The 16,081-nt window shown below is 40.3% G+C and overlaps 1 protein-coding gene across 5 annotated transcripts in view; it reads left to right on the top strand.

Annotated features, from left to right (window-relative positions):
- The window catches only part of LOC110544433 (cytochrome P450 3A1), a 56,795-nt gene that overhangs the window by 20,547 nt on the left and 20,167 nt on the right, over positions 1-16,081 (top strand). For all 5 annotated transcript variants that reach the window (XR_009594180.1, XM_060391089.1, XM_060391090.1 and 2 more), the window contains exons 4-9: positions 1,016-1,115; positions 8,704-8,817; positions 8,903-8,991; positions 9,348-9,496; positions 11,643-11,770; positions 12,693-12,762. Coding sequence is in view for 4 of the 5 variants with exons in the window: in XM_060391089.1 (XP_060247072.1) it covers positions 1,016-1,115; positions 8,704-8,817; positions 8,903-8,991; positions 9,348-9,496; positions 11,643-11,770; positions 12,693-12,762 (650 nt within the window). In the remaining variant the exon portion in view is untranslated. The remainder of the gene's footprint in view (positions 1-1,015; positions 1,116-8,703; positions 8,818-8,902; positions 8,992-9,347; positions 9,497-11,642; positions 11,771-12,692; positions 12,763-16,081) is intronic.

Genomic DNA, 16,081 nt, shown 5'->3' with positions numbered 1-16,081 from the left:
AAAGCAGCCATGTTCCTGGTTGAAAAATTTTCTACATCTTCTCCATATCTATTTAAGCTAAAAAATACACACAGTTTAATGATTACAGCAGAAACAATTATCAAGCCCATAAATTCAATAGTCCAAATTACAAACTTTTACTGAAATGACCCCTCATAATTGCAGTCCTCATCATCTGTCCTTCAGAAAATGTCCATTTCAGCATCAAGGTTTTCCAGTCTACCAGTCTGCTGAATAATATGTCTTTTTTCCCCCATTGGCCAGTTTGTTGAGCTGTCCCCATGCAAGGGGATCAATTTCCTGTCTTTTCAGCATTGATGTCTCTCTGCATCTCTTCCTATTTTGTGTTGTGTCTTTCAAGTGCAAGCTTCTCTTATTCAAATTGTAACTTTATAAATTTTGATGGAATCCATAGTCTTTCATGACCTGTGGAAATAAAAAACAAACAAACAAACAAAAAACAAAAAAAAACAAAAAACCCTCTTCTCCAACATAACTCATTACCTGACTGCCTCTGACTGCCTTTCTAATGTCAAAACAACTTTAAAGTATACAAGTTGATCTAATTCAGTAGTTTTTTCTATTATTAGTAATATTGTTGTTATTGTTATTTATTCACACTGTATCTCTGTTGTAACACCCTCTCCTCTCCTCACAGTACCATCCTCCCTCCCGTTCCATCTCCTGTTCCTCTTCCCTAGTGCAAAAATAACAGAAATTATCCTCTCCTACTGCTTGACTCTAGCCTAACAGTTAACATCAGGACTGCCTGGATCCTCTTTCTCTGTGGGCTGGCTAGTTGTCCACTGCTTAAAACTAAAGTTCAAGTGGATCAAAGATCTCAACATAAAAGCAGATACACTAAATATGTTAAAAGAAAAAGTGGGGAAGAACTTTGAACTCCTGTGACAGTTGTATAATCAGAGTGAGGGTCATGCTACATTATAATCAAAGTCTGGGTGTGACTCTCGCTTTAGAGCCTGGCTTGGAATAATCAGCTGTTTTCCTCACACAGGTTGTTTGATGGTCAAATCCCTACATTTGCCATCACAGACACAGAGATGATCCGAAATATACTAGTGAAAGAATGCTATTCTACGTTCACAAACCGGCGGGTAGGTAACCTTTTTTTAATTAAAAAATTTAAATGTTCATTTTTGTTATTTTATCTAGGAGTATACGTTAATGCTATTTTTATAAAACTGTGTTTGTTTCTCTCAGTTTCTCTCTATATGTAGATTTCCCACAAATAATTGAGGCTTTTATATCTTTTTAACAATAAGCTTCATGATATTATAGCTGAGCAGTTATTAATCTATTCCCAACCCTCTAAGCTAATTTGGCTTCCTCCCAGCATACATCCCAGAGGTACTTGCACTTTGTTGTTTTCCTGTTCCAGCTCCTTCACCTCATGTCTCTTCAACCTTTCCTGTGGCTTCATCCCCTACTTCCTTCCCTAAATTCTCCTCCCCTGTCTGATAGGATTCTCACCCTATTCTCTCCCACGCTCAGCTATTGGTTGTAAACTGCTTTTTTGACATATCAGGGTAAATTGGGGAGCAGTGTTTACACAACACTGAGACAGGAGATTCTCAAAACAAGGATGGCGACAGAATGTGGGGGGTACAGAAATCAGCATTTTACTTACACAATAACATTATGCCTACAGTTATAAATGTGTGTGCAAGTGAGTGACTGCTAAGTTCCTCCATGTGGAGGCCAGCAGAGGGTATGACATCCCCTGGAGCTGGCCTTGCAGACAGTTGTGAGTTGTCTGACAGGGGTGCTAGGTACAGAATCAGTGTCTTCCAAAAGAGAAGCAAGCACTCTTAACTGTTGGGTCATCTCCCCAGCCTCCCATTTTAATAATGTAAACCTTTATATTTTACTTACTCAATTAAAAATGAAATAAATATAGATTCACAGTGGCTTCCATAATAATGTACAAGCAGAGTGTAAGTACTAATTTTGCTAATAGGAATTGCTTGAGCAAGTCTAAATATACTATAGAATTGTAATCTAGATGTCGATAGACACTTGCCACCTAGAGTAATTCACATTTCCCATTTCACAAGTCCATTTTTATGTCTGTGTGGTGTTGATTTGTGTGGCGTCAAATACAGAGTAGCTCCTTGACCAGTCAGCTCCCTCTTGCTAGCCCATTAGCTGCCATGTACAACCTGTCTTCCCTTCACCTTTTGTATCCATTTTCATTCTCATGGATTGTGCTCTCAGGTATCAAGTATCACAACTGTTTACCTATCACGTCTATGTGGATTTACTCTTGAAATTTGATCTAAAATCTATGGCTTTATTTATCTCAATTTTTCTGTGCGGGATACTACTTACTTTAATGTCCCCACCTCTGTCTTTTTTAAATTTAATTTTATTTATATATTTATTCACTATGTATCCCTGCTGAAACCCCCTCCCTGTCTCCTCCCAGTCCCACCCTTCCTCCCTCTTCTCCACCGGTGCTCTTTCCCTAGTTCCCTAAAAGGGGAAGATCTCCAGCCCTTCCCTCTGACCTTAGCCTATCAGTTCTCCTAAGGACTGGCTGCATCATCTTCCTCTGTGGCCTGGCAAGGCTGCAGCCCCTAGGTGGAGGAGAGAGCCAGCTACTGCGTTCATGTCAGAGACAGCCCCTGTTCCCATTACTAGGAAAGCCACTTAGAAACTGAGCAAGCAATGGGCTTCCTTTGAACAGGAGGTCTAGGTCCTTTCATGCATGGTCTCTCTCTTAAACCATATGCTATCTAACTCTTCTATGTAAGGAAGCCTGTTTGCTCTCTCCTTGCACCCTATGGGTCCTGGGTTTCAAACTTAGGTTGTTGGGCTTGGCAGCATCACCTTTACCTACTGAGGCCTCTCACAGGTCCTCATTTAGCCATTGGTCATTTGGTGAAGTTCACTGAAGGCCTTGTTTGCAGATGCCCTTCATCAAGTCAAACTGTTTAACTTTTTTTCCTGTTGCTCTGAGTTCTGTAATATAAGGGTGTGTTGGATGCCTCCACATTAATATAAAATATAAATGTGGAAGATAGAAAAAAGGTCTTATTAAGGAAAAAGGATTCTTTTCCTCCCTTTATCATTGTATAAAGAATTAAGGTAGATCCAAGATGCGGGGCTGGGAGGACACTCTTTCTGACCAGCAGCACAGCACAGTATGCATAGTGACCAGCAGATGGAACTCTGGACCCTAAAACACCAGGGATTGTGTTTCTCAGGTGAAAGGAAACCCCATAGAATGGGAATCAATTAGCTTCAGGTCATCCATCTAAACCACAGAAAAGTTCCCATGTCCCACCAGGTGCTCAATCACCAGCCCAGAGCCACATACCTGTGTACTCTGATCACCATCCCAGAATGAACTCTGAGCCCCACAACACCAGAGACTGGGATTTCCAGTTGAGAGAAAACCCTATGGTGCAGGAAGCAATCAGGACTGACTTTAGGTCACCCAGATAATCCCAAGAAATCCCAGGGGTCCAGCAGGTACAGAGTTGTCAGCCCAGAGTGGGGTGAACAGCTGCCAGCATAGAGTCCAGCCTGCATGCCCGATTCAACATCCCAGACAGAACTGAGAGCCTCAGGACACCGGAGACTAAGTTTCTCTGTTGAGTGGAAAACCCCACAGTAAGGGGAAGAGCAGTTCTGACATCAGAGCACTCAGCTGACAACCCTCCCCCCCCAAAAAAAAAAAAAAAACATTCCTGGGTTCCTGCAGGTACCCAGGCACCCAGTAGCCAGCAAGATGGAGCCACATGCCTGCTCCTGTGTTTCTACGTGCCATCTCAGAGAGAACTGCAGACCCGAAAACACCACAGACTAGGTGTTCCTGTTGGGAGAAAACCCCACAGAGGGGGAAACATAGCGTTCAACCTCAGGACACCTAGTTCCAGAAAAGTTTCTGGGTTCCTGCTGGGTCTAAGCTCTGGCTTCTTACTGTATTCATGAGTGCCGTGCCCACCTGCCATTGATTACAGCTTGGATACCTGAGCACACAGCTCCAACCTCAAACCTACAGAAGCCTGAGAGCCACTGGAGCAGCCCTAAGATACTGCGCGAAGGTGCAGTATCTCACCTTTAGCTAGCAGTATCCTTAGCTAAACTGAAGAAACCATAGGGCTCCCTAGTTCTTCAAGCAGGCTGTGCCCAGAAAACATAGGGTAAGAGCAGAAGCAGCAGCTCACTAAATTCAGAGCAACAAACCAAGTAGCAGGGCAGTCATCTTCAGGCCTTCTCCTGATGAGAAGACAACCTTCCTGAACATCATAGATACCTCATAGGTCCATATGCCTGAGGTGAATTGTGACAATTCCTGAGAAGCACAGCCATTCAGTTGACCATACCCAAAAAGCTGAGGAGGCCTCCTTTAGAAACCTGCCAGGGGGATTCTCCCCACCCCAGGATTCCAGCAGGCATCAGAAATTAACAGCCAACACCTGAGACACCAAAAGGATAGATGCCAGAGTAAAAGCAAAACCAACAAAAGGCAAAGCAATATGGCATCTCCAGAAGCCATTTATCCTGGCAAGTAGCCCTGGACACCCTAACATAAGTGAAAATTAAGAAAATGACCTTACATGCTTATGAAGAGGATAATGGAAGAAACAAATAAAATGCAAAAAGAATTAGATGAAAAAAAAAAAGTCAAACAGATTACAGCCATCTATAAAGAAATATAAGAAGATGCAGCCAGTTTGTGGCTATCAAAGAGGAAATAATTAAGTCACTGAAAGAAATAAAAGAAACAGAAGAATGTTCAAACAAACCTGTGAAGGTGAAACAGGAAAATCAGTCAAACAGATGAAGGAAATCAACAAAACAGTGCAAGGTCTGAAGATAGAATTGGAAAAATTAAAGAAAGCACAAACAGGAAATCACAGAGAGGAAGAATTTAGGAAAGAAAACATGACCTACAGAGGTAAGCATAACCAACAGACTACCAGAGATGGAAGAAAAAATCTCAGGTGTAGAAGATACAATGGAAGAAATGGATGTAACTGTCAAAGGAAATAATAAATCTAAAAAATTCCTGACACAATTCATCCAAGAAATCCGAGACAATATGAAAAGACAAAACCTAAGAATAATAGGAATAGAGGAAAAAGAAGATTTCCATTTCCAAGGCCCAGAAAGTGTATTCAACAAAATCATAGAAGAAAATTTCCCCAACTTAAAGGAGAGGCCTATAAGAATACAAGAGGCCTACAGAATACCTAATAAATTAGGCTAGAAAAAAAAATTGGCTTCATCTCAGGTAAAAAGGGGTGTTTCAATATATGAAAATCCGTCAATGTAACCCATCATATAAACAAAGAAAAAAAAATAAAACAACAACACATACACGATAAGCTCCTTAGTTGCTGAAAAAGCATTTGAGAAAATCCAACACCCATTCAGGATTAAATTCTTGGAGAGGTCAGTGATACAAGGCACATACCTAAACACAGTAAAGGCAATAGACAGCAAGCCTACAGCACACATCAAACTAAAAGAGAAACTTAAAACAATTCCACTGATATCAGGGACAAGGCAAAGCTGCCTACTCTCTCTGTATCTCTTCAATACAGTTCTTGAAGTCTTTGCTAGAGCAATAAGACAATTAAAGGAGATCAAGGGGATACAAATTGGAAAGGAAGAAGTCAAAGTATCACTATTTGAAGATGATATGATAGTAGACATGAATAACCCCAAAAAATTCTACCAGGGAACTTGTACAGTTGATAAACACATTCAGCAAAGTGGTAGTATACAAAATTAACTCAAAAAAATCAGTAGCCCTCTTATATACAAAAGACAAAAGGACTGAGGAAATAGGGAAACAACACCTTTCACAATAGACACAAATGACATAAAGTACTTTGGTGTGACTCTAACCAAGCAAGTCAAAGACTTATATGAAAAAACTTTCAGTCTCTGAAGAAAGAAATAGTAGAAGATATGAGAAGATGGAAAGATCTCCCATGTTCATGGCTTGGCAGGATTAACATAGTAAAAATGGCCATCTGACCAAAAGAAATCTACAGATTCAAGGCAATTCCCATCAAGTTACAAACATAATTCTTTATATACCTTGAAAAAATAATTGTCAACTTCGTATGGAATAACAAGAAACCCAGAATTGCTAAAACAATCCTCAACAGTAAAAGATCTTATAGTGGTATCTCCATTCCTGATCTCAAGCTGCACTATAGAGCAGCAATAGTAAAAACTGAATGGAAATGGCATTGGAAGCAACTGGTGGATCAATAGATTAGAATAGAAGACGATGATATAAAACCACACACTTCTGCACACTTGATTTTTGTCAAAGATGCCAAAACCATACAATGGAAAAAAGATAGCATCTTCAACAAATGGTGCTGGTCTAACTGGATGTCTACATGTATAAAACTGCATGCTCATACTCATCACAATGCACATAACTAAAGTCCAACTGGATCAAAGATCTCATTATAAAACCAGACACACTAAACCTTTTAGAAGAAAAAGTGGAGAAGTTCCTTGAACTCATTGGCACAGGAGACAACTTCCTGAACAGAACAACAGCACAGGCTCTAGGATCAACAATCAATAAATGGGACCTCATGAAAATGAAAACCTTCAGTAAAGCAAAAGACACTGTCATCAGAACAAAATGACTGCCTACAAATTGGGAAAGGATCTTCACCAATGAAAGCTATATCTGACAGAAGACTAATATCCAGAATATATAAAGAACTAAAGAAGTTAAACAGAAACAAATCAAGTAATCCAATTAAAAAATGGGGTACAGAGCTAAATAGAGACTTCTCAAAAGAGGAATATTGAATGGCAGAGAAACACTTAAAGAAATGATCAACATCCTTAGTCATCAGGGAAATGCAAATCAAAATGACCCCGAGATTCTGAGATTTCACCTTATATCCATCAGAATGGCTAAAATAAAAAAAATAAAAAATAAAAAAAAATAAAATAAAGTGACAACACATGCTGGAGAGGATGTGGAGAAAGCAGAATGCTCCTCCACTGTCCACTGCTGGTGTGAATGTAAATTTGAAAATTGTACAACCACTTTGGAAATCAATCTGGCACTTTCTCAGACAATTAGCAATTATGCTTTCTCAAGATACAGGTATACCACTCCTAGGCATATATCCAAAATATGCTCAAGTATACAATATGGACATTTGCTCAATCATGTTTGTAATAGCTTTATTTGCAATAGCCAGTAGCTGGAAACCCAGATGCCCCTCCGTTGAGGAATGGATACAGAAATCGTGGTACATTTACACAATGGAATACTACTCAGCAAGTAAAAACAAGGAAATCATGAAACTTGAAGACAAAGGTGGCAACTGGAAACAATAATTCTGGCTGAGGTATCCCAGAATCAGAAAGACAAACATGGTATATACTCAATTATAAATGGATATTAGACATATAATATAGAATAAAGATACTAAAATCTATACACCTAAAGAAACTAATCAAGAAGGAAGACTCTGAGTAAGATGCTTAATCCTCATTCAGAAAGGTTAAGAGGATAGATATCAGAGGAGGGAGAAAACAGGGAACAGGACAGGAGCCTACCACAGAGCCAAACTTTGGGCAGAGTGCAGGGAATTTTATGAAAGAATTGGGAATTAATAGGATCGGGAGAGGACAAGAGAGCAAAAGAATAAAAAAAATGACTTCACAGGAGACTTTTCTGAGACTGATATTTCAACCAAGGACCATTCACTGAGATAACCTAGAACTCTTGTACAGATGTAGCCCATGGCAGTTCAGTGTCTAAGTGGGTTCCATTGTAATGGGAACAGGGACTGTCTCTGCCATGAAATGACTGGCCTGTTCTTTCATCACCTCCCGGTCAGGAGGGTGAAGCCTACCAGGCCACAGAGGAAGACAATACAGTCACTCCTGATGAGACCTTATAGACTAGGATCAGAAGGAATGGCTCTATCAAAGGGAAAGTATCCTGTGTTTGGATCCCCAGTATCTACATAAAAGCCAGGCAGAGTGACATGCTTGTGAGCCTCCAGAGCTGTGCATAGCTACAGGTAGACCCTTGGCGCTTGCTTGCTAACTTATTCCAACCAAACCAGAGTCTTTTTTGTTCGGTGAGAGACCCTGTCTCATAAAAGTACTGTAGAGAGTTATAGAGGAAGATGATTGACATTTGGTCTGCACAAGGGCACACACAGGCATGTATGCAAGCAATCGTATGTACACAGACACACACATACACACAGAGAGATACACACACAGAGACACATACACCATATCAAGACATCTCTTTTCACATTGCAAGTGTTGTAAATAGTGAGCTGGAGAACCTCTCTGATGCAAAGTTCACTTTCTATTTGTCTCCAAGCCATTTGGCATCTGCACAACTCTAGGGCACCTGCTAATTCCTGTTCCTATCTTTCCCCAACACCTGACCTAATTTAAATCTACAGAGAGATTTAAATTTAAATGGATCCTGGGATATAAAGGTTTGCAACCATAACAGGTTACCTGGTGAGCACTGGATTTCATATAGGCTATGAGGAAATGCTGACTTTATAATTTTTTCCTTTCCCTCTAACATGAGGTCCAGTCCACCATAAGCAGACAATAACTACTTATTATATGGTGCTATATGCTCAGCATTTTTGCAAACTTGGAGAGTTCCAGACTTACACATAGCCATTTTTTTTTCTTTTGTGACCATAGAATTTTGGCCCAGTGGGGATTATGAAAAAAGCTGTCTCCATATCTGAGGATGAGGAGTGGAAGAGAATCAGAGCCTTGCTGTCTCCCACCTTCACCAGTGGAAAACTCAAAGAGGTGACTAAGAGGACTTACGAGTGAAATCTTTGTGTGACCTGACTCTCCACACCTAACTACTGCTATTTTTGTGCTTTGTGCTTAGATGTTCCCCATTGTTGAACAGTATGGAGATATTTTGGTAAAATACTTGAGAGGAAAGGCAGAGAAAGGCAAGCCTGTCCCTGTGAAAGAGTAAGTGATGGTGCATCCAAGCTGGTTTTGGGAGTGGAAGGATAACTGGGACAGAGGGGCTTTTTTCTTGTGTATATCGCATGGCCTAGCTGCATATACTCTAACTTTAGATACTATATATATTTCATGTATGTGTATATTATAAGTATTATATATATATATAATATGTATATTAGATAAACATACAGTTTAGAAAGAAGAATCACAATGGTCTGAAAGTCACAAGTGTAGATGTTGGGTAGGGTGGGAAGGTGCTTGGTCAATACTGAAATGGCTTTGCCTGTATTGCCTCAAACTATGAACTATTTCAGGCTTCTTGCTGCTTGTCTTAAATTCCCATGTCTCTCCCTCCTCAGAGTGTTTGGGGCCTACAGCATGGATGTGGTCACCAGCACGTCATTTGGAGTGAACGTCGATTCCCTCAACAACCCAAAGGATCCTTTTGTGGAGAATGCCAAGAAGCTCTTAAGAATTGATTTTTTTGATCCATTGTTCTTGTCAGTAGGTGTGTGGACAGTTCATCCTTTTGAGCTATTGGTCTTTTCTGTGGCTGCATTTGTCACTCTGCCTTTCTCTTCCATACTTTCCCCCAAACTAGCTTCTCCACTGGTATATAATTCAGTTGCCATGTAATTCATCCCCTTAAAGGCACAAATCAAAGTATTTAGTGTATTCAGAGACATGTAGCCCATTATGTTTGTTTTATAACTTTATTTTACTTTGAGTCTGGGTCTCAATGTGTAGCTCTACCTGGCCTGGAAATTGCTGTATAGACCAGACTGGCTTTGAACTCACAGTGATCCTCCTGCTTCTACCACCTGAGGACTAAAGTGCACACCAGAATTCCTGGCTTTGCTTTAGAATCATTTTATTTTTTCTTTGACTGTATTACGTAAGAATACAACATACCTTGATTAGACCCACCCTAACTCTTCCCTCCCACTTCTCTCAGACACTCCAACACACTTTCCTTCTGATTTCATGTCCCATTCTTTGTTTTGGTGACCCAGTGAGCCCAGTCACTGCCTACTAGGATACCAAACAATATTACTGGCTTCATCTTATGCTAGTGTTCAGTCCATGAGTGGACCATGCCATGGCACTTCAGATGCCCCATTCCTGGGTCTTTCTTTCCACACCTTCTTTCAGGATGTTCCTTGAGCTTTGAGGGATGGGGTGTTGATACAGTTGCTCCATTTAGGGCTTAGTACTCAGCAGTCACTGATTCATAGCACTTTGATAACTTGGAAATCTGCAATGACTGAAGAACCACAAGGCTCCTTACCACTGAGGACTGTATAGTACTTCGTTGTAGCCATGGTGTTGAATCTTTTAACCATCATCCTTCACCTAGACCTAAGCAGCCTAGACCCAAGCAACCACCAGTTCACTTTCTGTATATTTACATATGCTTGGCATTTCACATCAATGGGATCATCGACTATGTGGTCTCTGTGGCAGGCATCTTTTATTTAGCACAATAGTAAATGAAGCAAACATCGCTATCTCCTGTGTCCATAAGCAAACAATGCTCTGTATCTATCAACAGACATGAAGTTAGTTTCATCTGTTTACCATGAATTTTACTGATATGAGAATATGCATAGAAAGGTATATTCATTTTTTTATGTTTTGAAGTATATATTCAGAATCATCATTGCTGAGTTAAAAGGCAACTCTATATTTAATTTTTTAATGTGGAAATATTTTATTTTTAAAAATGTATTTATTTATTCACTTAACATTTTGATAACAGCCTCTCCTTGCTGTCTCTGTCTTCTTGCATAAGCTTCCTCCTAATTCCCCATCTCCTTCTTAGAGAGCAGCCATGTGGAGGCTGAGAATGAAACCTAGGTTGTCTGCAAAAGCAGCCAGTTGTAACTGCTGAGCCATATCTCCAGTCTGTGTAGAGTGACAATATATATATCCATTTAACAGTGGTGCTCCATTTAGGGCTTTAATGCTTTTCCTTGTTAATTACATTTCCATACACAGCTCATGTGTCCTTTTCCCTACACTCAATTCCTTCCTCACCACTTAATATTATTTTCTTGGTCTCCATTTAAGTGTTATGTGATATCCATACATATACCTGTTTACATATTTACATTTATCTATTATAGGCTGCAACTGTGAAATTAGAAACATTATGTGATTTTTTCTTTTTTCTGAGTTGAGGTCACCTGTTTTTGAGCTTGTCTTTTTTTTTTTTTTTTGAGACATGGTTTCTCTGTGTAACATCAGCTGTCTTTATTTGTGTGTACATCTATGTATGTGCACCTTGGTTTTTGTGGTTGTATCCTTCCACAGCATGCGATCCAGGGATCAAGCTGAGGTTGTCACACTTGTCTGCAGGACCCTTTATCTCTTGAAGCATCTCAAAAACCCCCATCTTTTCTCTCTGGATCCATAAGAATTACAGGAACAGAGTTCAATACAAAGTCAGATTTGCAGCCTGGCTGTTCCACTGTTGTGGAGCAGTGAGGAGGTAACCCGAAGTGAGCATGCTCATGGCGTGAGCAAGGTCACAGTGTGAGCAAGATCAAGGGGAGAACAGTTTCTGGCTAAGAAAATGGCTTATTTGGATTGTGTTTTGATTTCTCTAGATGAATCTTGCATCTCCATTAAACCTTATTTTTTTTTCTTTCCAGTACTTTTTCCATTCCTCACCCCAATATATGAGACGTTAAATATCTCCATGTTCCCAAAGGATTCCTTAGCATTTTTCAAAAAATTTGTGGACAAAATGAAAAAAAACCGCCTGAATTCTAATGAGAAGGTAAAAAGTGGTGATCTCATGAGAGGTCCATACATTGAAATCATGTTGGGCTATGAACATGTGAGCTGTGTACTTCCCTTCATCTGTTACTAAAGGTAGATAGAGAAGGCTCGATTTAGAGCAAGACAGAATGTTTACATTTTCTGGGGAAGGAAAAGTTTGGGTTTTTAAATTTTTTATTGAGAATAAACCAGGAATTAACCCTTAGCAATTAGAATGAAAACTACAGTGTCAGGCATAAGAATTGAAAACTCGAAAAAATTAGACACAGCGCAAGACCTACAGAAGATCAAGATCATAAACCTATAACATATATCAGAGGGGAACTCTCAAAGCTCTGCCCCTTACTGAGGAACAATTGGCAGTTAATAGCTGTTGATGGAGGCTGTGGACACTGGAAGGATTCTGATGTAGCAATGGATGTCCCCACAGATATGCTTATATTGGCAGCACTAGTTGGACTCAGTGAGTTATTAAAATGAGGGCATAATGTTTAGAGAAAGAAATGTTGCAGAGAATATAGAAAGAACTGGATAGAAGAAAGAATGGGGTAGATATGACCATATACCATTGTGTACAGATGTGAAGTTTTCTGGTAACAAAAAAAAAAAAAAAAAAAGATTCAAGAGGGAGAATTACTATTTTCCTGTCCTTCAAAAGCATTTGCAAAGAATAAAAGTGACTGTTTAAAATTGCACCTAATTGTTATTTATTGTAAAAGCAGTTGATATGGTGGCTGGATTGCTTCCTGCTTTAGTCACTTGTGCTTTCATTCTTTGGTGACTCAAGTGACACTAGTCATACTTGTGAGTGTAAGGGAGACATGTACTTAAAAAAGAACGAATTAAGCTTCTGCACTCCTATTCCATCTTTAACTTCATCACTGACCTTCTACGTTTGTGATTTCTCTTTCTGCCTCCAGCATCGAGTGGATTTTCTCCAGCTGATGATGAAAGCTCACAAGAATGCCAAAGACAAAGAGTCTCACAAAGGTAAACATGGACTCACTGGTCTATGCATAGGGAAACTCTCATAGAGTGGGCAGGCCACTCAGAAAATATGCAAGGAGGGTTTTCTAGGTAGAGGAATATCTCTGTCAAGTTGGTGCAAGCAGACATGGCTACCATCTTCATGAAATTTTCTGAAAGTGCACTGGCATAACTGTTCCAAACGTGAAGGATAGTCACAATGGAAGACTTCAGATGCCTGTGTGTTATCCATGAGACTATAGGTGTTGTTTCTTTCTTTTCTCACACACTGACTTGAAACTCTGCCTAGACATCTGAGTCTAAACATTCAGACAGGAGGCATGTACCCAAACAGTGCTGGTGCCTTCTGGGAACCCCTAGTATGTATGTGTTCTATACCTTAATCTATGGTAGAGATTGAATTTTCCTTTGCCTGATGAATAAGTAGCTTCCAAGGAAAACCTCTTTGTAAAAACACACTGCTTCTCTCCAATTCTTTGACACACTTAAAAACTACCCATATATTTTTTTTTTATCTTCTTTGTGTGGTGTATGTATGTGTGTTCACGAGGAGGTGCACATGTGCAAAACCCTAGTTGTGTGTGCAGAAAACAGAGAAGGCACCAAGCATCTCTCCGAATCTTGCTTTGCTTTATTTCCTCTTATTAAACCTAGAACTAAGCTGGCAGCCAGCAGGTCGCAATGATACACAGCATCGAGGTGACAGTGGTGTGCTGCCACACCTGGTTTTTCACATGGAGACAGAGTATTCAAACTCATGTCCTCAAGCTATGTAACAAGTGCTCTTACCCACTGGGCCATCTCTTTAGTTTTCCATCTATGTTTCTTCTCAATTTTAAAACCACCATTACTTTCCTGGTGGCAAAATGACGGCCTTTCAATTACAGACTTTCTTCTCCATGAGCCTCAGCAGCTAATGTAAGTGGAGTCTTGCATTGTTACCTCATTGCTTATTTTTAGTGTGTACACTTGCTTACACACACACACACACACAACACTTGTCATATATATAACATATATAATTATACTTTTCAAAATCACTGTTTCTTTTTTGTATAAATTCCAGTTTATCCACTTGAAACCCTCTCATGTGATCAGCTAATGTTAATTTCTTTTTTTTTAATTTTCCTTTTTTTATTTTTTTTTATTTTTTATCAGTTACATTTTATTAACTCTGTATCCCAGCCGTGTCCCAATCCTTCATTCCCTCCCAGTCCCTCCCTCCCTCCCTCATCTCCACCGTGCCCCTTTCCAAGTCCACTGATAGGGGGTACCTCCTCCCCATTCATCTGATCCTGTTTTATCAGGTATCTTCAGGACTGGCTGCAAAGCCCTCCTCTGTGGCCTAACAGGACTGCTCCTCCCTTCGGTGGTGGGGAGACCAAAGAGCCATTCATTGAGTTCCTGTTAGAAATAGTCCCTGTTCCCCTCACTTTGGGAAACCAATTGGTTACTGAGCTACCACAGGCTACATCTGAGTGGAGGTTCTAGGTTATATCCATACATGGTCCTTGGTTGAATTTCAGTCTCAGAAAAGACCCTGTGCCCAGATATATTTGGACCTTGTGGAGCTCCTATCCTTTCCCCATCAGGCTAACTCCCCTTCTTTCTTATGATTCCCTGTACTCTGCCAAAGGTTTGGTCATGAGTCTTTGCTTTGAAAACACTGCTAGTTAGAGTCTTTCAGATGCGCTCAGTAGACTCCTGTCATACGTTCAATGCACATCCCATCTGTCTTTCTAAACAATGATTGATCATCTTACCCCATGTCCGCTCAATTTCTTTTGTACTTATTCTTCTTTTGGAAACAGAGTTTTGCATGGCCCTCTTTTTTTTTTTTTTTTTTCAATGCAGTTTATTCAGGAATCTTGAACAATCATCGGACCCTGGGGAAAGCCAGCCCACAGCTTAAATAGCCTCTGGGTAGCCAACCCAGGCATGCCACGTGGGCAATGCAGATAGGTCCACATACATGGAAGCAAGCCAGATCCTCAGCCTTAGCCAAATGTGGAATTGTTCGTGACAGAGAGCACTCACCATGCGGAAGGAGGAAGGCGGAAACCAGCTCCATCTTTAAGGCATAGCATTCCGCAGCTCTCTACAGTTCCCCCTTTTTGTTTTAGACGCATCAGGCAATAGTAGAGGTCTGATCTCTGATATTAGAAATAAATTGGGACTTTGTACCGATGTTCATTTAGGTGTCATCCACCCAAAGAGCATCAGACCCGTCCGATACCTTTTTCTCAGAGGCGGGACCTGGGGCATCAACCCGCATGCAATCAGACATACTCTTCTCTGGGTCCAAAGCAGCTGACCCTGAGTGCAGTGCTTAGCCTCGCATCCTGAGCGTATCATTTTAGCTTTTTATGGTATCCAACCATGCTTGGGGAGAATGTCCTGCTTCAATGGCTGTAAAGGCCTGAATGATCATGGCTGCATCACACTGTTGTGAGACTCTAATCTTGCATATATACCACAGGCAAACCAAGGAAACCAACACCAGAAGGCCTGCTAACGCTCCCATGCCCGCCCATTCCTTCAGATGATTCATGGCTGCAGCAATCCATGTTGATAATCCTGTGGCTAGTCCTGTGTCCACTCTGGTAGAATTTACTGTGACAATGGCCACTCTCAGTTGCTCCATCGTAGTATGGAATTCTCCAGTCCAATTACCTAAAATATAGCTCGACAATTGTTTAGACAGATTTGCAGCACAGGAAAAATTCTCATGTTGTATGCTAGTGACACTCTTTGAGGGTGCAGTTGACCTCACATTCATAATATGCCTGAGAACGCATGACCTTTAAGCATGTTCTGGGGAATGAATCCATGGCAGTCCATCTACTGAGCTACATATCCTCAACCCTTCTGGTTCATTTTGATTGCTAAAATAGATATTCATTTAAAAAATAGTGACTGATTGTGGGCTTATAGGCCCATTTCAATATAGAAGCAAGGGCTTATACTATTTGGGAAAAGGAATTTACCAACAACAGAATCAGAGAATTCATGTCAGAAGGTTTACAACTTCTGGCCTACATGGATACTTGTACACATGTGTGTGCACACACATAAATAAAAGTAAAAAAAAAAAATCTTAAGCTCAAGAAGACTGGAGTTCAGTTTTCTGTTCCTACCTCTGACAGTGCACAACCTTCTATAACTCCTTCTCTAAGGGATCAGATGGCCTTTTCTGGCTTCCATGGGCTTACCACTGACACCTATGTGGCATCCATCTCTCTACAAAAACACACACAAAAATACACACAAATGAAGTAAAATTAAATCTTAAAAATAAGAAATCCCATTTTAAATTAAATTT

Source organism: Meriones unguiculatus, chromosome 9 (genome assembly GCF_030254825.1).
Source record: "Meriones unguiculatus strain TT.TT164.6M chromosome 9, Bangor_MerUng_6.1, whole genome shotgun sequence".
NCBI classification, from domain to species: Eukaryota; Metazoa; Chordata; class Mammalia; order Rodentia; family Muridae; genus Meriones; species Meriones unguiculatus.
Note: the sequence above shows the minus strand (reverse complement) of the source record. Positions and strands in the feature narration are given on the sequence as shown.